The 22,385-nt window shown below is 40.5% G+C and overlaps 1 protein-coding gene across 5 annotated transcripts; it reads right to left on the reverse strand.

Moving 5' to 3' along the window:
* Nucleotides 1-631: 631 nt before the first annotated feature.
* On the reverse strand, nt 632-22,290 carry ifi35 (interferon-induced protein 35). Of its 5 annotated transcripts, XM_015975891.3 has the most exons (11): nt 21,977-22,290; nt 21,878-21,900; nt 21,697-21,723; nt 21,481-21,558; nt 20,934-21,092; nt 3,805-3,921; nt 3,587-3,731; nt 1,586-1,695; nt 1,154-1,337; nt 945-1,051; nt 632-862 (listed from the first exon to the last, which is right to left on the reverse strand). In XM_015975891.3, exons 1-11 carry the CDS (start codon nt 22,089-22,091, stop codon nt 674-676), a joined length of 1,254 nt encoding a protein of 417 aa, XP_015831377.3. In that variant the 5' UTR covers nt 22,092-22,290; the 3' UTR covers nt 632-673. The 5 variants fall into 5 exon arrangements, with proteins under 5 accessions (XP_015831377.3, XP_070407465.1, XP_015831378.3 ...); XM_070551364.1 differs by lacking the exon at nt 21,878-21,900 and having other exon boundaries at nt 21,653-21,723; XM_015975892.3 differs by lacking the exon at nt 21,878-21,900 and having other exon boundaries at nt 21,972-22,290.
* Nucleotides 22,291-22,385: the final 95 nt, after the last annotated feature.

Genomic DNA, 22,385 nt, shown 5'->3' on the forward strand with positions numbered 1-22,385 from the left:
GATGAGCAGAGGGCATGAAAGACCTTGGCCAATATCTCATGTAGATTAGGCATGTATCAGAGACTTAATGTCTCCACTCGAGCAGACGCAGCAGATCATGACCTTTAGGTCAAAAACAGGACATTCATGACGCTACAGTGTTTATTCTCAAAACTTATAAACTGTGTACACCCCATGTTTACAGAAAATCGGACTTAAAACTGGTTTTTGTTTATTGTATCAGTAACTGGGAACACGAGCTCTTTAGAAAAATGTTTACCGGGTTAATAAATCAGAAATATTTTTTCATAAGTGATATTTGTAATGTGGTGTTTGGCATGATTTTAATGAAAACGTACCTTCCTAATAAAAGCCATGAGCGTTGTGTTTAGCATCAGCATATGATACACAATCATCTCTGATCAACAAGACTAATGCATCAGTAGATTTAGGGTCTATTCATAAAATAACTTAAAGTTAAAACATTTTCCTGATCCCTGGAGCTATCACCTAATGATTTATTCCCAAACAGGCTGAATAACTGAGCACTTTTACTGCAATCCATGAGGAAAAGAGAAGATTTTTAGGTATTTACAAAGTAGATAAAACTTTACATTTGGCAGTTTTTTTTTTTTTTTTTTTTTTTTTTTTTGCGGCAGTTAAAAACCTGTATTTACTCCTCATCTCTTTCCTCCTACAAGGTGTTGCCGAACAGAGCCAGGAGGTTCTGACCCAGCGGGTTGTACAGAATGGCTTCAATCTCTCCTCCACCATTGCTGTTTTTCTGGAAGTGGATTTCCAACAGATCCTGTAAGGTTTCTTGCTCCATGATGTCAGGTATTCCAGTCAGCAGCACCGTCCGGGGACACATGGACATCTTGGTCTAAACCAGAAGACACCCAAAACAGAAAGTCTCTTCTGGTAAAATGTGTGAATGTGATTTTCTCCTAAAAAAAGAAGCTCACCTGTAAGTTTGTTATCTTTCCGTTGAGAAAAGGAGTGACTCTCACTTTGTGCTTGGTTTGGTTTAGCTTCACTTCATGGAACTCTGTTTCTACCAAATGTTTGGCAACTGGTGGGAGAAACAATTATACGAACCACGTCATATAAAAAGAAACAAAAGGCACCAAGTAGTGTGAATTTGAACTCAGTGTAACTAGGTGTGATATCTCACCATTTTCCTTTATGAAGACGATGACTACCGTCCCAGAGTCAGGCAGGTAGTCACAGACGTCCACTTCCCCGCCCCCATTTTTAGTCTTGGAGAAGTGGATCTCCAGTTTGTTCAGCAGAATCTCTGTGTTCATCTTAGGCAGGTTAGAGAGTAAAATGCGTCGAGGACAAACCTCAGAGTCGATCTGTGGGATGGAAAAGTTAAAGGTGAGCTGCAAACATGTCAGCGCTCAGGAACTATTTGATGGTTTAGTGTCAAGCAGGGAGGCATTGGGTCCCATTTTTAAAGTCTGGTATGACCCAACTGGATTTGAACCAACAATCCCAGTCTCCGGGCGGACTCTGAAACCACTTCCACTCATATTACAGATCAGTACAGAAAACTTAATGGCTGCACTTTATTGCTGGATTAGAGTCAAAAGAGATGTTTTACCTCCACCAGACTGGGAAGCATCAGGTGAACTGGATGGGCTTGCACGATGATCCTGCACTCTACCCCCAGCTCCACCTTATGCCTCTTCATCATCATAATACTGCTCGCCACTAATGAGATGACATGGGCATTAATAACGATATATATATATATATATATATATATACAGGTGCTGGCCAGTAAATTAGAATATCATCAAAAGTTTGAAAATATTTCAGTAATTCCATTCAAAACGTGAAACTTGTACATTATATTCATGCAATGCACACAGACCAATGTTTTTCCGATGTTTATTACATTTAAATTTGATATTTATAGGTGACAACCAATGAAAACATCAAATCTGGTATCTCAGAAAATTAGAATATTCTAAAGGCCAATGAAAAAATGTTTGTTTCTCTAATGTTGGCCAACTGAAAAGAATGAACATGAAAAGAATGTGCATGTATAGCACTCAATACTTAGTCGGGGCTCCTTTTGCCTCAATAACTGCAGTAATGCGGCGTGGCATGAACTCGATCAGTCTGTGGCACTGCTCAGGTGTTATGAGAGCCCAGGCTGCTCTGATAGTCGTCTTCAGCTCCTCTGCATTGTTGGGTCTAGCGTATTGCATCCTCCGCTTCACAATACCCCATAGATTTTCTATGGGGTTAAGGTCAGGCGAGTTTGCTGGCCAATCAAGGACAGGGATACCATGGTCCTTGAACCAGGTGCTGGTGGTTTTGGCACTGTGTGCAGGTGCCAAGTCCTGTTGAAAGGTGAAGTCTGCATCCCCATAAAGTTGGTCAGCAGCAGGAAGCATGAAGTGCTCTAAAACTTCCTGGTAGACGGCTGCATTGACCCTGGACCTCAGGAAACAGAGTGGGCCAACACCGGCAGATGACATGGCACCCCACACCATCACTGACGGTGGAAACTTTACACTGGACCTCATGCAACGTGGATTCTGTGCTTCTCCGCTCTTCCTCCAGACTCTGGGTCCTTGATTTCCAAAGGAAATGCAGAACTTGCTTTCATCAGAAAACATAACTTTGGACCACTCAGCATCAGTCCAGTCCTTTTTGTCCTTGGCCCAGGCGAGACGCTTCTTGCGCTGTTTCTTGTTCAAGAGTGGCTTGACACACGGAATGCGACACCTGAATCCCATGTCTTTCATGAGTCTCCTCGTGGTGGTTCTTGAAGCGCTGACTCCAGCTGCAGTCCACTCTTTGTGGATCTCCCCCACATTTTTGAATGGGTTTGTCGTCACAATTCTCTGCAGGGTGCGGTTATCCCTAGAGCTTGTACACTTTTTTCTACCACATTTTTTCCGTCCCTTCGCCTGTCTGTTAATGTGCTTGGACACAGAGCTCTGCGAACAGCCAGCTTCTTTAGCAATCACCTTTTGTGTCTTGCCCTCCTTGTGCAAGGTGTCAATGATTGTCTTTTGGACAGCTGTTAAGTCAGAAGTCTTCCCCATGATTGTGGTGCCTTCAAAACAAGACTGAGGGACCTTTTAAAGGCCTTTGCAGGTGTTTTGAGTAAATCAGCTGATTAGAGTGGCAGCAGGTGTCTTCTATATTCAGCCTTTTCAGAATATTCTAATTTTTTGAGATACCAAATTTGGAGTTTTCATTAGTTGTCACTTATGAATATCAAATGTAAATGTAATGAACATTGGAAATACATTGGTCTGTGTGCATTGCATGAATATAATGTACATGTTTCACGTTTTGAATGGAATTACTGAAATATTTTCAACCTTTTGATGATATTCTAATTTACTGGCCAGCACCTGTATATATACTCAAAATAGCATTTCTTCATATATTTTCTAATATAAACTATTTTAAAATCAATAGTAACTTCAATTTAAACGCTACATGCACAAAAAATCTCCAGTTTTAGAGAAGTTATAGAGTTAATTTCAAACCCACAAAATAAATAAACACAAAAAAGTTCTAAATTTGAAAGTAAAAGGGGGAGAAGCTGGGAAAAGTAAGTGACTGAAGACAAACTCACCGTCCTCCTCCTCAAATGTAATCAGTGCTGTTCCTCCGTCCATCGGGTAAGTTATGTGGGACTTCATATCAAACTCCTGCCTGTCCTCTGCATTTTTTGTCAACCCTTTGAAGACAAATTTCTTCTCTGGCATGGAACAGAACACCTGAAATCCACAGGTGTGTGTTTACAACACATCAGGCAGCAAACAGGGGTGTAAAACGACAGTTGTGACCTACGTCGGCTTGTTCTTTCAGTTCCACGTTTTGGTCATCTTCTTCTTTGATTTCTGCCTGGATCTTCTTGATTTCTTCCATCAAGTTGTTCTCCTCCTCCTTCAGTGAATCCAGAGTTGCCTGGGATTTCAGAACCAAGCAGCAATCAAACTTTACCTATAACAGCAATATTTTACTCTAAAGCAGAAGGCTTTAGAAGTGAGCCTTCACACCAGGGTAGTACTGGGAGACTTGCTTCAATTTGGCGAACACACGAAATGTCACATCCATGTTTGGGTTGGTTCACTTCTGAAAGCAGACCAAATGTCTAATAGGCTGTTCATTCGATGAGGGTATCGCTGCAGACCCGGAGACCGCAGATTCAGGCCGACTGCAGATTCAGGCTTGTATACTGTTTTCAAGACAGCGCCGCCCACTGTTTGCTAGCATTCCAAGATGGAGTTTGATCGGAGAGTAAGTATAGAACGTGGAGAACAGTATTTGTTTAATGAAACCAGCATATGCTTACCAACTAAATTTCTAAACAAAATTTAATCCTCGAGTTACATTTGACGAGGAAAAGAACGTTTTCTTGTGATAAGTTGAAAAGGAGTTGACGCTGTTTAATCACCACGTGTAGGCTAAGCTAGGAGCTAATTATGCTTACAGTAAAGAAATTGTCTGAATCGCACATTTAGTTATATTATGCTGTCCATATTTTTACTAATTAAATTAACTGTGTTATTGCATTAATCGTGCATGACTTCATAAAAACTTTGTAGACCATTTTCATAAAAGTATGAGTAGTCGCACATTTTTTGATGAGTGTACAATGTAAAAAAAGTGTTTGATTTCAGTTTTGTGCTTAAAGGCCATCTTTCATGTTCTTTAAAATGGCAAAAAAGCATAATTTAATGTAAAAAAGCTACTTTGGTTATACTCCCAGGTTTCCATACAACTAGCAGGTGTTTAAAAATACTAAATAAAGGGATGAGAGCTAGCGCCCCCCCCCCCCCCCCCCCCCAAAAAAAAACGCGCGGTTTTAGAGTCACGTGACGTGCCCAGAGGTAAACGCAGAGGTGAACGAGAGGACAATGACAAATCGGTCATTTTTAGTTGCTGAGGTAAAACCAAGTACCGGTAAACTAGTTCAAATATGGTTAATGTTTGCGTATGTGGGGGTTGTACAAACTCCAGTTTGTCTGGACATCGTGTTTTCCGATTCCCAAAGCAGAAAAACCCAGCTTTCCGTGCTTGGGTGAGATTTGTTGGGGTAAAAAGGCAGGATTTTACCAGCAATAGAGTCTCGAACAACTCCGTGATTTGTGGTGTGCATTTCCACGAGGAGGATTTTATCGAGGGAGACTTGATTGAACACAGGATGGGGTTCAGAAAAATGGACAAAATCAGACTGAAATCCACTGCAGTACCATCGATACATGGAAAAGGCAACAAGGGAGAAGGACCGGGAGCAGCCGCGCCCGGAACATCAACAACAATGGCGGCTCCTTCCAGCTGCAGAAGAGACTCAGGAGCTACACGCAGGTCAGCAACTCACAAGCTGGAAGTAGCCAGAGTAAGTGTTGTTTAATTTCTAAAAAATTTTAATGACAAAAACTGTGACAGCTACCCTGCTGTCACACCTCATGTAAATGGCTGTCTGGTAATGTTTCTTTTATTTTGAATATGTGAGAGTTTGTTTCTATGGATTGACTGTTTGGGTGACTGTATGAAGTGCACACATTCAGTTACTTATCAGTTTTAGTCTGTAGGGGTTTGTATGATTAATGTTTTCTTTGAGTTGCCAGTGGCCTTGGAGTTGGAGCAGCTGTAGCCGATCACTTGGCCTAATCAGCACCATTGGGTCATACCAACTCTCAAGGGAGAAGATTCCTGTGTTTGTGTATTTAGTTATTCTCTTTTGTAAACAGTAGTTGGGTTTTGATAGTAATATGTATTCATTTTAAGTAACTCAAACATAATGGACTGATTAGTATGAATTTGTTAGGGGTAGTTTATTTATCTTCTTTGTTTATTGACGTATTGGCCCTAGTGTGTTGGCAGTGGTCTGATCAGCCACTATTTAAGTTGATCCTGTTGTATTTGTAGAGAGGTTTTTTTTGTACATGTCTGTAGTCAGGTTCTGAGTTTGGGTTCCTTTGTTACTACGTCCATTGTTATGTAATGCCAAGTGCTGGTTGGAACCCTCTTTTGAGAAAAAAAAAGTAATAAATTAAGACGTCAAGAAAATCATCCGTGCTCTCCTGGCTGGTTTATGCAAGTCCCTGACAAAAACATTCAATGAAAGAAATGTGTTTATACAAATAATGTCTATATTTAAACGTGTTAGGCTATAATTGCGCAGCTAAGTGAGAGATAAACTGACTTCATCTTTATCTTCATCGTTACGTAACAAATAAAGTTCCTCTATAATCACGGTGAGCAGAAACATATCTGACACGGTGATTCTGGTTAAAATAATCGTTTGAGCACCACGGACAACCCTTGCTTGCCTCCGGTTTCAATCAGCTGCTTCAACAGTTCATAACGTGATTTTGTATAGCTGTGCTCACTTGAGGGACTCGCGCTAATGTTTGTGTACATTTTTGTTTTTTAGAAAACACTCAAATATCTCTCCTACTTTAGTGTAGTTTCCAGGTGTTATTTTGAGATTCATGCCGAGCTATTTATCAGGGCTTACATCCCCAGGGCTGCCAACTTTTGAACATTTCAAAGAGTGAGACAGGGTCACGGGGTTGGGAGCAGACAATTTGCCGACCGTTTAGAGCGGGGGGACATTAATATTGACTTTATTTATTTATTTCTACTCTGTATGGAAGAGGATTAGGGCCACTGACAATAAAAAAAAAAGGAAAAGAAAGAGAATTCTTACTTTTTTCTCAGAATTCTGACTTATAACCTCGGAATTCCGGGGAAAAAGTCCGAGTTCTCTTTCTTTTCTTCTTTTTTTCTTTTCAGTGGCCCTAATCCTCTTCCGTTCCTCTGACTTTACAGAGGGAACTGACCTTCGTTTAATACAAATTTTCTTTTCGTGTGGAAAATTTTACATTCAACTCTCCTGAACTTCTTCACTTTATCGCCTGTCTGTATGTCTGCAGTAAAGAGTTACAGGAACTTTTAATTATAATCAGTGTTGGGCAAGTTACTTCAAAACTGTAATGCATTATTTATTACTTGTTACCCTCATTTTAAAGTAATTCATTACATTACTAACACTACTTTTGCATTACTCTAAGTTACTTTCACCAGAACAACTTCAATATGAATCTGGTAATGTGACGCTCAGTGAGCTCATGACATATATGTGGAAGGTGATGTGGTGTCTGAGCTAGGATTGCTGTTAAAACAGTCAGATATAATAACAGTGCTTTAAAATGATTGTTTATTAAATAAAAGCAACAACAATCTGTACTCTCAGCACGCTGCCATCTTATAGGGCCATCTGAGCAGGGAGTGAGGTGGTGGGGGCTCCAAGCCTATATTTGCCTTGGTCCCCAAATGCCTTGATACGGCTCTGGATGTGGGACTGACTTCTGGGGTGATCTGATTCTATCACATGCATAAATATTAAATGCTTATATGTTATTGCTTTTCACTGGTAAAAATGTGTATTGGGATAAATCTAGCTACTTTTTTTATTTTCACTTTGTTTTGTTTGCTTGATCTTATTTGAATAATTTCTGGCCCTTTCTCTCTCTAACCTTCCTGCATGCTGCATGTTTTCTCCGTCTTCCAGAAAAACGGTTTCCTAGATTTTCTACTTTCTAACTAATCTGCCAAAGGGATCTACCGAACGCAAAAAATATATATAAAAAAAAGAAGCAGCTTAATATGCGCTGCGCTCCAGCAGCTATATGAGTTGAAATCACCGGGGCACAGATTATGAACTCAGCTAAAAAGTACACAAAGTACCAGAGAATATGGGCTGATATAAAAGATCGCAAACTAATAACTTTGTTTTGGTGGAGCGATTTTGTGAATATAACAGCGGCCGCACGCAGGATGCAGCTGGGGTATTTGAGCCATTACCGCTGCGTCCTCTCTGCTCATAGAACGCCCGCAAAGCTGAGTCCATAAATTATATCATATATGTGGATACTAGATCTTTTTTCAGGCTTCCCGCAATTTTTTAGGAAACCCACATCTTGATTCTGGGTTTAAAAAAGCATTGTAATTACCGCATTACTGACAATTGTACCGAGTAAATATTACCATTTTCTTTCCCTGTAATGCCTTACATTACAGCAAAAAGCAATGCATTGCAGTAATTAATTACTTTTGTACCGCATTACTCCCAACACTGATTATAATGAATGTAATTGATTTAAATTCTATCTAGGGGTGGGCAATATCATGTCATTCATAATATTACCAGTTATTATTTCCTGCCAAGAAAAACAATCCATCATGTTAAGCTAACTTCATGATGTAATTGCACTAAACAGAGGATTATGTTCATGTGGGTCATCAGCATGAAGTTATTGAAGTTATCAAAGCAAACATGGCTGGAATCAGTTTTACTGTAATCTGTGTCTCTAAGTGTGTGTGCTGCTGTAATGAGTGAATGGCCCCACTGTGGGGCTAATAAAATGTACTCTATTCTACTCTATTAATTCATATCAGCCAGTAGGAAAAAAAATGTTTAAGGAATTGTGGCCTTTCCAGGCTTCCGTACCAGTAGTTTTCATCTCACAAACAGGAAAACCACACTGGTGAAGCGGTGAATTAAAACATTAGGAATCCACGTCACGAACTAATGTAGGAGAGGGAACATGTGAGTGAGCCACCACGGTAGGAAGCCCAGCTTGCTGTGAGCAGAAAAAAGCACATCTGCTTGGATTATACAGATGGGATTATGTGTGAAATTATTACTTACGTGTTGTTGGTGTGCATGTTGTTCAGTAGCTAATGCCATCATTAATATCATCTGGTTTTTACATAAGCCCTACACATTGTGTGCGTGATGCGCATTTGGGGAGAGCAGGCGCTGGTTTAGTGTGAGATATTGGAGGTGTGGCATGAGAGCGTGTGAAGAGGGTCAAATGTGTGTCTCACGCTCAGTGCGTGAGAGTTGGCTGCTCTGCATCCCTATGGCAATCTGCTGACTCCTAAAATTATAAGAGGTTCTGACCCAAGTCAAGCATTTGTGATCTTGTATGCATTAAAAAACATTTTTATGTCTCTGCATTCATCTTTTATGATGAATAGTTTTGTAATGTACTTTAATTTTTTTTCGCCCTAAATGTTCTTGATCTTTCAAGTACATATTTGTATGCTTGCTTTGCAGATGATAGCAGATCTGTCACAAGTCGAAACAACAGAACGAACTCCTGAAGCAGCTGCATCTCCTGTGACACAATGTGACATGATGGAGGACTGCATGTCTGGTCAGAAACACTCCTCTACCACAGTGTGGATTCAGACAGCTCCTTCCTTATGGTTCTACAGGTAAACTATAACATGCAGAGCACAAAATGTCCACAATTTAAACTAAAATTTCCAAGATTTCCATAAAACTGTTTATTGATTCACAAACTACGTTGTGATGGCTAATGTAACACAAAATCATTACATTAAAAAATGTCTATTCTCAGCAACACAGGTTGACCTACATCCATCCACCAGGGACATGGGGACCCAGTATGAGGAGAGTGATGTGTTGTGGCACTCAACACCTTTATCATCGCCAGTATCGTCACTTGAGCCCCTCGATGACCAGGAGAGCTACGATCCATTTGATGAATCTGAACCCGTCTATTGAGGGCTTCTTATCAGATGATGGATCTTTAGAGGATGAACCAGGCTGGTTAGTTAGTGCTTGTTTGGTTTTAAAAATAGAACACAAATGAAATGTGTAGTATGTTAATGATCTGTTTTCATTCTCAGCCAAAATCCACGGGCAAAGAAACACATTGTTTGCCACAGCGAGCTGATGGAGCTGTTCTGCCCCTGCATTTGTGGAGAATGAGCAGAGGCCACTATTGCCAAGAAGTCTGGAACCGTCATAGAAATTCTGCAGGTTGGTCGATTATGTATTTGTTCAAAAGTAATTATCCGTATTTTACCCTATTTTTAAATTTACACCCAGTTTGGTTTTATTTTTTTATTTTTATTTTTTTGGTTGTGTGTTTATTCCAGAAATGTGATCTGTGTGGTTACAACAGATCCTGGCAAAATCAGCCCATGCTCCACAAAAACATGCCAGCCTGCAACCTTCTCCTCTCTGGACCCATGCACTTCACAGGGTGTATGGTATCTCAGACTTTACAGATGCAGTCGCTATTAGGTGTACAGACTATTTCAGCGGGAACTTATTTTAGACATCAAAGGCTGTACACAATTCCGTCCATCATTTTGGCTTAGGAAGAACAGCAGTCCGCTTTAATGCAACACCTGAAGGAAAACGGTGGTGGTATACCATACCATACCATAGTTTATTTATATAGCATGGGAGCTGCCCAAAGTGCTGCACAGGCTAAAACAAAACGCAACCATTCTAAGAAACTAAAACAGAAGATAACAATACCAGTCAAAAGCAGATAAAACATGATGAGTACTAAGAACACATTAAAACAATGACACAATAAAACACTAAAACGAGTCACTGTCTAAAAGCCAAATCGTAAAAGTGGGTCTTTAAACGAGATTTAAAAACCGCCAGAGATGGAGCCTGCTGAACTCCAATGGGCAACGAGTTCCACAGCTTTGGAGCAGCATGCACAAATGCTCGTTCACCCCGCGATTTGTATCGCATCCGCGGCGTGCACAGCAGCAAAAGGTCAGCCGACCTCAACGTGCACGTGGGTACATATGAAGTGAACAGGTCAGAGAGATAGGGAGGTGCCAGGTTGTTGAGTGATTTAAATACAAAAGTCAATAACTTAAACTGTACTCTGTAAATGACAGGGAGCCAGTGAAGATGTGCCAGGACAGGGGTAATATGGCTACATCGGTGTGTATTCGTCAAGAACCTGGCAGCAGCGTTCTGGACGACCTGCAGCCAATTCAGGGCAGAGACCAGAACACCAACTAGGAGGGTGTTTGCATAGTCCAGGCGAGAGGTAATGAAGGCATGGATGACTGACTCCAAATGCCTCCGTTTCAGGATTTGTCTGAGGCGATTCAGGCGGCGAAGCTGATAAAAGCAAGACCTCACAACGGAGTTTATCTGTGGGGCCATTGTGAGTTCAGCATCCAGCTTTACCCCGAGACTCGTCACACACTGTTTGGGGTTGAGAGTTAAGAGGTCACAAACAGAGTGGGAGACATGGTGGATGCAGGGGTCAAAAACAATGTTCTCAGACTTCTTTTCATTTAACTTTAAGAAGTTGGATGCCAGCCAGCCCTTCACGTCATCTAAACATGCAGCCAACCGCGAGCCCGCATTCTTCTCATCCATTTCTACATATAGTTGACAATCATCAGCATAAATGTGACAGCTCAGGCCATGTATGATGTTGTCTGGTGACTGCAGATCTGACAGCCTTGGTCACTGCTCAAAATATGGTTCCTACACAATCATAGAGGAGAGACTAAACAAGGTCATTGATGTACAGCTTGTGCAGGTATGCAGACAAATATGTATTTCATCAAATCTTATGTGGTAGTGAATTTAACTGTTTTGTGTTATGTATGTTTTTCATCTATTACTTTAGAGTTCTGAGGTTCCAAACAGCTCCTGGTGTGAGCTTGAGAGGCTGAAGCGGAGCATCAGGCCCTTCTCAGATAATGACATGAGTGTTGATGTACTCGTAACGGATCGCAATCGACAGGTTGCAAAGTGGGTCAGAGAACAACTCGGACCACAAGGAACAAGGCACTTCTATGATGTCTGGCATTGTGGAAAGGGTAATATTTTAATACGTTTCACCATTACACATGTATGATGCAGAAAATCACATTTTTCGTGTTATGGTTTAAATGCCCAGTTAGTTTCTTTTAGGAATGCACAATATTTCTTTATAACTTTTCCAACTCTGGCCAAAAAACTGGACGCTGTCAGCAGAGAGAGCGGATGTGAGGATCTGGTGTTGTGGAGGCAGTCCATTGTTAACCACCTCTGGACAGCAGCATCCACACCCGACGCAAATCCACATTTAATGGAAGCTAAGTGGAAGTCACTGGTGAACCATGCACAAGACATTCACAAACATGGAACACAAGGGTTTCCATCTTGTCTCCACCCTCCACTGGTAGGACAGGACCGGAACAAACAGTGGCTAGTTCCAGGTAACTGATGGACACACCCTAGGAGAAGTTATATAATTATGTGTGATTTATTTCAATGTATCTTTCGGTGACCGACAGGATCAGGTGCAGCAGTTAAACTGGAACAAGTAGCATGCCAGCCGATGTTTGTGAAAGATGTCAGACAGCTGTCACCACAGCATCAGACACATTCAGTCGAAGCATTCCACTCCCTGATCCTGAAATTTGCTCCGAAGCATACTGGGTTCTCGTACCTGGGCATGTACACTAAGCAAGTATTATTGAGCGTGTGTGTGTGTGTGGACTCGTGACCATGTTTTTTATCCTGTTCCTCTATTTCAGATTGCTGCTGGCTGCTCTTCATTATAACAGCAATGGCAACAGAGACATGGCCAGAACCAAGGCCGGTGTGGACAGATATGCAGCGCGCTATCCACGCTTTAAAAAAGGTGGATGGTCTGTGCAGCCAGTCAAAGATAAACTGACTTATGGTAAATGTTTTATTATTTTTTTGGCTTAGTAAATATTCAATTTATATATAACTGATTCTTAAATTATTTTGATTACAGAGTATGCCACAGCACTACTCAGCAGGCTGCAGGAGACCTACAACAAGAACCCTCCACTACTGAGCTCCTCAGTAACTACAATGAGGGCTGCAGATCCTGGACCCCTGGCAGCTCTGTGACAGTACATCAGGAAGTTAAGGTTTTCAAAACAGGTAATTTTAAATTCAATGTATTGACCTATGTTTTTTTTGTTTGTTTTTTTGGATAACTTGCAGTGTCGAGTAAAATTTCCAAATGTACTTTTAGAACTTGTTACGGTCTCTGTAAGTTTGCTCCATCCCTCCGGTCATGCTGCTGCTGTTTTCTCCCGTTTCCCTGCCATTCAGCCCCAGTCACAGCTCCAGTTCCGCCACTCCTCCTCCCAGCCGGTTCATCACCGGAGCGAGAGCCACACCTAGCAGCAGCAGCGGTGCTACGTCTCCCGATCAGCAATCAGCCTTCACCCCGGGCATAATTAAGCAGAGCAATTCAGGGGGACACAGACTGAATCTGGTGATCTCCTTAGCTGTGACTGTTTGAAATGTAGTAATTGATCTAGATTGTAGATCTTTAGTTTGTCATTTGTAGTTTAGTTTGTTAATGGTTATTGAGCTGTGGGCCTTTTTCTATTTATTTTTGCTTTAACAGTTTTCATATTTAAATTTAGGTTGCCCTCATTTAACATTTTGTATAAACTTGTGTATAAAAACCTTTTGTAAAATAAAACATTCATACCATCACTAAACACCTCATTATTTTACTCGCACTGTTTTTTCCCACTATAGATTAACCTACCTTTTATTTTCTCATTTCACTCTGTTGTACTTACACACACAAACAGCTAGACTGCCAGTGGGGTTGTAAAAAACGTTACAATTTGTAAAATCTTTGTCAGTCAGAAGATGTTCTGCAATGACCAAGATCAAAAATGACATCATTTAATGTTTGTTTCAAGTCAGTGGATTACAAGCAGCAAATTCTAACATTTTCCCGTTGGATTATGTACAAAGTAATAGTTTCTGAGCCACACTAGTCCAGACTAGGCCACTGGAAGCCTCTGTAGTGTCCAGCTTCGTCTGGGAAGGCTGCTCTGATGGCGTTCGCCACACAAGATGGCAGAGGTTTGCGGGTGCCATGTGTCCATCGGATCATCTGTCAAATAGCAGCATAACGATTCTGTCCGCAAAATGAAGAAGTGTAATTGTCAGCAATGTTACAGATTTGTCTTTTATTGTTAGTAGGAAAATTTTAATGACTATTTTCAGTAGCATTTTGTCCAATATTGATGATGACCGTGATGCACTGTTGCTAAACTTCATACTTATGACATTAGTGGATCAATATGCTCTTACTCATTGAACTGCAGATGTAGGGGTCCATGTTGCTCCTTAAATGTTTGATAAGCTAGCATCAACACAAAAGGATTCAAGCAGCAGCCCTCAAATCCAGGATGGCTCGTTACAGAGGAGATGTGGTACTGGTGGGTCCAGAATCAACAAGAACTCCCTGAATGGTTCCAGTTCCTGACAACAAATGCTGTGAATAACGCTGTCCATTGGCCCACACTGGCCACACCCACACCTAATATGCAGTAAAAAAAAAAAATTTAAAAAAAAATAAGCAAATGAAATAAGAGAATGATCATGACTGAATCTTGACAGAAAACTTTATCCCACAGAACATTACATTATGGCCAATTACTTCATTCATACAGCACAATAAGTTACTTATTGTTAAAATGGCAAATAAATTAAGTAAAACTACAATAGTTCACGGTTTTAAAGTGGAGACTTTTTGGGACATTAAATCTGCAACGTTTCATTTGTACAACCAGAATCAAAACTATATGAAAAGGTTTGTGGAGGGATTATGAATTATGTCATCAGCCTAGAGTCTTTTTTGCTGAATCACAAGGATATTTTCACATGGATGACTTACCAGGCTAGGCTAATGTAATAACGGCTAATGAAGCAAAGCTAATTTAACACAGGGGTGCTAGGGCTATGAAGAACTTTGTATAAATTAACCATTTTTAATTTGAGTTTAGTATTTCTTTAAGTTGTGTGGCTGGGTATTTGATGTAATCTGTCAGAGGACATTTTCTGTCCAAATATCTTTAAAAATAAAACATGCTCTTACCAGTTAGCATTTCCAAGTCTGTGTGCATTTTGAAGTTCCCACGTTTCTATAGCTCTTCTTTCACCATTTAAATTCCCTCTTGTTGCTGGCTCAAAACTGTAAGGCTGTGCACCTTCAGTATTATAAATAACTGTAAATTTGTGTTCAAATTCTGACGCCTCGTCCTGCTGCTGTGAATCCATTGCTTAGTAGAGTCGGAAATGTTTTCCTCCGTGTGCGTCACTTCCGGTTTCCAGCTAGAGGCGCAGTTTTAAACTGGATTAACTAGGTAAACAGAGTTGGATTATTAATAACTGGTTTTATTTTCAAATATCTTCCTTTTTCCAATGAAAATATAAAGTTCAGGCATATTACTACATAAGCACTTCAACATGTGTTTAAAATGAAAGATGTCCTTTAACTTTCACTAGAAAGGCAGATACCATTATGTTATTAGTGTCTAATCTTTCTTTTCTCTGCAGACCCCATCTCCACCTCACACACACCATGGACTACCTCAATAAAACGTTATTCCATTGTCTCATAGTCTTCTGTTTCCAACAAAAATGAGGAATAGACACCACGGATCAGGTATTTCAAATTAAATATTTTAGCGGAATTCTTCTGTGTGGTCCAAGTTTCTCAGGTGCCAAAATTTCACAAATATTAAGAAGGAAAAAACTAAAAAAATAAATATGATAAAAGCTTTTATTATTAAAAGTTACTCAGGAGTTTTCAAATTTGTATTCTGAGAACTACTTCACCGAAGCTTCAACAACGAATAAAACATCTTCAATAAACTTCACCGACAATTACATATTTTTATATATAACTGTTTAACGGTAGAAGCTTGAAACTGCAGCAGGCGTGAAACTGCGACATCCAAGTCTGCAGCCTTGAATCTGCAGTTAAGTCTTCAATCTGCAGTTGCAGTTACACCTTAGTCCTTTAGAGGTCACTGTCTCAAAAACAGTACAAGCCTGAATCTGCAGTCGGCCTTAATCTGCGGTCTCCGGGTCTGCAGCAATATGATATACCATACCAAGTTTATTTGTATAGCACATTTAAACACGGCATGAGAGCCGACCAAAGTGCTGAACAAAAACTCACAATAAAAACAATCAAAAATAAAAACTAAATCCTTTAAAATTGAGTAATTCAAACAAAAAGAAAAAGAGAATAAGTTAGACAGAATTAAAAGCCAACGAATAAAAGTGAGTTTTTAAACGAGACTTAAAAAGGGAAAGAGAGGAAGAGAGTCTGATCAGGAGGGGCAAGTGGTCCCAGAGCTTCGGTGCACAAACTGAAAAGGCGCGCTCCCCAAGGATTTACAGCGGGAGCTAGGGACATGTAGGAGGTGCTGGTCAGCTGATCGGAGGGATCTTGTAGGGACATAAGGGTGAATGAGCTCAGACAAGTAGCCAGGTGCTAAGTTATTGAGGGATTTAAACACAAAAACCAGGATCTTAAACTCTATCCGGAGATGGATGGAGAGCCAATGGAGATTTGCTAAAACCGGTGTGATGTGTTCTCGCTGCCTGGTGCCAGTCAGGAATTGAGCTGCTGCGTTCTTCACTAGCTGAAGGCGAGCAAGAGTGGAGGAGGAGATACCATATAGCATAGAGTTAGAGTAGTCGAGACGGGACGTAATGAAGGTATGGACGAAGTAATGAAGGTATGGACAACTGAATGGAGATGACGCCTTTTTAAAATGGGCTTAACTTTAGAGAGACGCCTCAGGTGGTAATAACAGGTCTTAACTACCTGGTTGACATGAATGTCCATTTTTAGTTTAGCATCCATCACAACCCCTAAGTTTGTGACACGGGTTTTCAACCCACTTGTGATAAAAGGAAGGGTCAGTTGGGGACTTTGAGAAGTCTCAGGGCTGAAAATGATAGCCTCTGTCTTGGCATCGTTCAGCAAAAGAAAGTCTTCCGACAGCCTGCTCTTCACATCTTTGCAGCATTCAACAAGGGGCTGTAAGGAGTCATTAGGCTTCACAGACGCATATAATTGGCAATCGTCTGCATATAAATGGTAGTCAATGTGGTGTTTTTTAAAAATATCACCAAGGGGCAAAATATATAAATTAAATAAAAGGGGTCAAAGAATACAGCCCTGAGGAACACCACAAGTAGGGCTGGGCGATATGACGATTTTAGACTGTTTTACGATCTACACATCTGACGGTCTGTCATTTTTGAGAGACCTTTTTATCGCGACTCACAGCTGCTGTTCAATTTCTGCCTCAGAATGAAAAGGGAACTTACCTCAGGTGAATGACACGCCTTTGTTTGACCCTTAACCAATCAGAGTGAGTCATAGTAATATATTAGTGCCCCGCTTGTTTTCACCGGTGTGTGAACAAACATGGCTTCGGCCGCGGCTGAGAGCGACAACGAGGTTTTCGTTCCGAAGAGGAACGCCTCGTCCGTTATATGGAACTGGTTTGGTTTTTCACCAGATGACAAAGAGCAGCGAAACGTCATTTGCAAAGTTTGCAAGGAGAGCGTCAAGGCAAGTGATGGCAACACCACAAACTTGTTTAATCACTTGAAAAGAAGGCATCCCAAACAATACAATGAGAGCCAGCTGGCAGCTAAAGATAAAAAGCCTGCGGCTGCAGCTGCAGCGGCTACGGCAGCGGCTGCAGCGGCAGCGGCTGCAGCGGCAGCGGCTAGTGCTTCTTCCAGGCAGCAAACGCTAACTGAAACACTCACAAAACTCACTCCTTACGACAGAGACAGCAGACGATGGAACAGCGTGACAGATGCGGTGACGTACCACTTGGTTAAAGATTTGTGTCCCGTGCGAACAGTAGGAGTGGGATTTAAGAACATGATAAAACACTGGATCCGCGCTACGAGTTTTCCAGCCGCAAGTATTTTTCGAGCACCGCCATTCCACGCATGTACGCTGAATGCAAAGTGAGAGTTGCAGAAAATATTCAGAATGCGCAGTTTTTTGCTACCACAAGCGATCTCTGGTCCAGCCGCACATCAGAGCCGTATTTGAGCTTAACTATCCACTACATGAGCAACTGGGAGCTACATAGTATTTTGAACAAGTTAATGTTTGCATAATACGTTTGCAATTGACATGTTTGCACTTTAAATATGTTTACGATTTTAATTTATGTTAAGTTACTTGAAACATGAGAAAAACTGATTTTTGTAATTGTTTCTCTCAGGGCTTTTATCATCTCTGGTGTGAGTTTAAAATATAAGTGCGTTAGCACTGTGCTGATTATCCCTAATATGAACAAATGTTTATTTATTCAATGTTTCTCTTCTTTAATACGCAATTGAAGTTATGCTATTCATGGATAAAAAATCGTGATAAAATCGAAATCGTGATAAAAATATTGGAAAAATCGTGATATTCTATTTTTGCCACATCGCCCAGCCCTAACCACAAGTCAAAGCTGCAGAGGGGGAGGCAGCACTACCCATAATAACATTAAAGCTGCGGTCACAGAAGTAGGACCTAAACCAATCTAAGGCAGTCCGCTGGATGCCGACCAGCTGGTTCAGCCGAGTCAGCAGAATACCGTGATCAACCGTCGAAAGCAGCAGATAGATCCAACAAACCCAGCAATACATTAGAACCAGAGTCAAGGGTTAATAAAATGTCATTAAAAACACAAAGATGAGCTGACTCAGTGCTATATACTATTGGTTTCTTTCTGAAACAGCAATAATCACTTCTTCTGAATAAAGTACAATAGCAATGTAGAGTGCATGGTAGGGTTGTCACGGTAACCGGTATAGCGGTAAACCACGGTAAAAAAGTTGACAATAAAAATAACCGTCCAGTTTTTTAAAAACTAAATTATCTCGGTGGGTTTACCGTGGCCGCGGTTTCGGTGCGGTGACCCTTACCAGCCACCGTCGCTTCAGCTGAAGTTCTCGCGGCGCGCACACGCACTTTTTAGTTTGCAACGGCACCAAAACTTTGAAGCTGAAATAATGGCCGAAGGAGGAGACGGCAGCGCCCAGGACATCCATCAGCCCTCAAAGAAGACTAACTCGGAAGTATGGGCATATTTTAGATTTCTGAAAAATGCTGAGGGACAGTTAATAGAAGACTGCTATCCCGTTTGCAGGACGTGCAGGAAACAAGTGTCTGCAAAAGGCAGCAACACTTCGAATCTAATGGCACATCTGAGTGACCATCACCCACGTCTCTACAGCCAGTGCAAGGTAAGTTAACATTAGCATTTTAGCTTAAATGCATGACGTGAGGACTTTTGGTTGAGGGAGAATGCAACGAGTCACTATATACTGCAGCCGCAGCGCCCTCTGCCAGCATTTAAACCGTGTCACGGACACCCTGTTGCTGGATGAAACATCTTATTTGTTGATGATGAAGAGAAATATACAATTAGTTCCTTGTCATTGATTTGTTTACTTATTCAATGCCATTTATACTTGAACATTTGGATTTGATTACATAGTGTAGTAGTTATTTTAGTAATTTGTTTAAAGTGGCTATTTATTTTAAATACATATTTTTTAAGGTTGACTTGTACAGCGCTCAAGTCAAGTGTGGACTGGAGTTTTAGATTTTCATTTTGATAATGAAGAAAACAAGTATATGAGAAAACAAGTGGTGTTTCTTTGATTTGTTTACATATTGTTTATGTTTTGAATGTTTGGATTTGTATAATTTAAACCTGCACTGACTACTGTAACATGTTCCAGAAAAAGAAGCTATTTGTTCCTTTACTTGTGAAAAGTTGCACTTTTGCTAAGGCTTTGTGTTATTTTAGGTTTAATAAACACTGTTAATCCTTTTCAAAACTATTTCAGTTTGTGTAGAACAGGACTATCAATGCTTTCTGAACATATGCAACACCGTTTAAAAAATATCGCGATAATACCGAAAACCGTGATAATTTTGGTCACAATAACCGTGAGGTTAAATTTTCATACCGTGACAACCCTAGTGCATGGATTAAGTAGAGAACTGATGTTTACATCATGATACAGAGAAGAACTTGTGCATGGAGCTGATAAGTAGTTTATTAGAGCCACAGAATGTTCAGAGGTCTCCAGACGCGGCTGAAGTTAGCTTCCGATTGGGGAAATGGCTAAAGGGCAATTACACCCAATCTTTCTCTGCTCTGACCATCTTTAATCTGCTCTGGCTCAAAAACTGCCCCGCCCACACTGTTCAAATCTGCACTGAATTATTCTACACTGTTTGTGAAGCTTCAACAAAGCCAGATGATGAATCATTATGAATCACGATGACCAGTTATAAATTATAAATGTATTATTTTTATTATTATCATTTAATATTTTAATTAAAAAATATTAACAAGCACAATAAATCTGTAAAAAGATTTTTCTAATGAACAGTTTTGTGTAACACGGCCATCAACAAAAGCACTCGAAAAGGTCAAAGGGCTAACCAGCCTGAGGCAGTGGAATTGAGTATGTTGAGATGGATGACTGGTAAGAAAATTTGAGCCACTGAAAGATAGCTGCAACAAAATGTCGTTTCGTATGTCTTTTGGAATGTTGAAATATGTAATAACTGAATTTTTGTTGCAGTGAAAAAGAGGAGCTTCTCATGAAACTCAGAGCAGAAATGGAGAGACGTTCAATTATCTGTAGGTCTCTGGAATGCGGTTGGATAAAAAAGTTTGAGGCTGGATATTTCTTCTTGTTTTTCATTAATACACACAAACATCAAACAAATTTGAGCCTAGTTGTGGGTGTTCTGTATCTGCTACATATCACCCAAAAAACAAAATCTGTTTAGAAGTTTCACAAAGCACAAACTACGTTTTATGCAATCTGCTATTAGTGTAGGATAATCCAGTACAGGTGTGAACAGAGTGGGTGGTGTAGTTTTTGAGCTGATGGTTGGAGTAGAGAAAGATTGGGTGTAATTGCCCTTTAGCCATTTCCCCAATCGGAGGCTAACTTCAGCCTTGTGGTCTCCAGAGGCGATAGTGCGTGAACCACAGCGGATGTGGATGCTATCTGAGATGTGGGCATCCATTGTGCTGGTGGGGTGAGACTGAGGCAACAACACTTTAGAAAAAAACCATCACCTGCAACAACAGCTAGCCATTGGCCTGCAGCTGATTTAGCATCACTTACAACCGGCGCTCTTCTGCCTTTTGCTGCATTTTAATAAAGTCTTCAAAGAATTATAACAAACTTATCTACAGGCACTAATAAAGTCACCATGACCTAATGTCTGTGTGATGATGCTCACACATCACAGAACGACTTTACACACCTTCTGATTCTCTATTTCATCTTTGTAGAAGCTCTCATCCTTCTCCAGATCCACGGTCAGCTTTTTGGTGCGTTCCTTGAACTGTGTGGTCAGGTCTCGCCGTTCGTCTCTGCTAGAGGTCAGGTCTTTCTGGTCCTCCAGCAGAGCCTCATACTGTTTCTGTTAATACACCAGCAGGAAGCGTATTTCAGAACTGTCTCTTACATGAATTTGATCTATTATTGAATTTTAGTTTCTAAAAAACAGAAAAACGGGTGTAAAACACAAATGTAATGCTTTGAAAAGTATTATAGTGCTATAACTACCCAGTCAAATCAGACAGAGACGTCCGTGTCTCTTGACTAGTTCTAAGGAATTTTTGCTTCCCAACATATTTTCACTTATTTGCTTTTCAAAAGGTGTCCATTGACACTGATGCTTTACAATTGGTTAAATACAGCAAGACATATTTAAAAATAATGTAAACTAGAAACAACTGAGCACAATTTAACTAGAGATCTGTTATTGTGATTTTAGTTGTACTGTCGGATAGTTATTGCAGTTTCACCTTGTGTTTGCTGATTAAAGCCTTGACTCCCTCCAGGGTTTTTTCTGAGGGGTCTGGGTCCGTCACCAGGGAGAATTCCTGACAAGAGTTAGAGTTATTAACTGATGATCATCAACAAAGACGGAAAAATTAAGATGGACACCAAACAACAATCCGTCCGTGTGGAAGTTACCGTCCAGGATGGAAAAAAGCACACAAAGCAGAATGACGTCTCACCTCGTCTGATGACATAGTGAAAGTTACCTGAAAAGAGTAATTATATTTAATCAGCTTGGTGTCAGACATGAACGTAAACTATTTAAGCAACAAGAAAAACACAAACTGCGCGTCAACAACAAAATAAGTGACCTTAGTAGTAATAAATGTGTAGAGCCGCTATCGAAACTCATTAACTCACTTCGCTACAGTAAATCTGGCCACCTGTTCAACAGAAATGTGTTTAGATGAACATTTAAAACGTATTTTTTCAATAATGACCAGCTGGATGTTACCTTACCTCCTGCCGACGACCTCTGACCGTAAGTTTCATTTATGCTTTCGGTTTCTTTTTCTAGCTGTGAGCTGGCAGGAAGGACTGTAGGTCTCACTTTCTCCACTAGAGGGCACTCCATAAACACACCACGCTGCGTTCAGGTGTCGTCTCCTCACGTCCAAGGATCCTTGGGCAAGATATTGTATCGGTTTGGTTTTATTTTATTTTTGTTGTGAATGTTACACCAAGATTTCCTCAGAGGGACAACAAAGGGATTTTCTGTTTTATTCCATTTGAACTTACTGATTTTATGTTTGAGGTCATAGGCTTCCGATCTTAGCTGGTGAAGCTTGGGTCTCAGGTTCAATTGAGATTACACAACCAGTCAATAAGCTGATGTGCATTTGTTAACGTTTAGAAAGCAGTTAAATTA

This window comes from Nothobranchius furzeri, chromosome 5, assembly GCF_043380555.1.
Source record: "Nothobranchius furzeri strain GRZ-AD chromosome 5, NfurGRZ-RIMD1, whole genome shotgun sequence".
NCBI classification, from domain to species: Eukaryota; Metazoa; Chordata; class Actinopteri; order Cyprinodontiformes; family Nothobranchiidae; genus Nothobranchius; species Nothobranchius furzeri.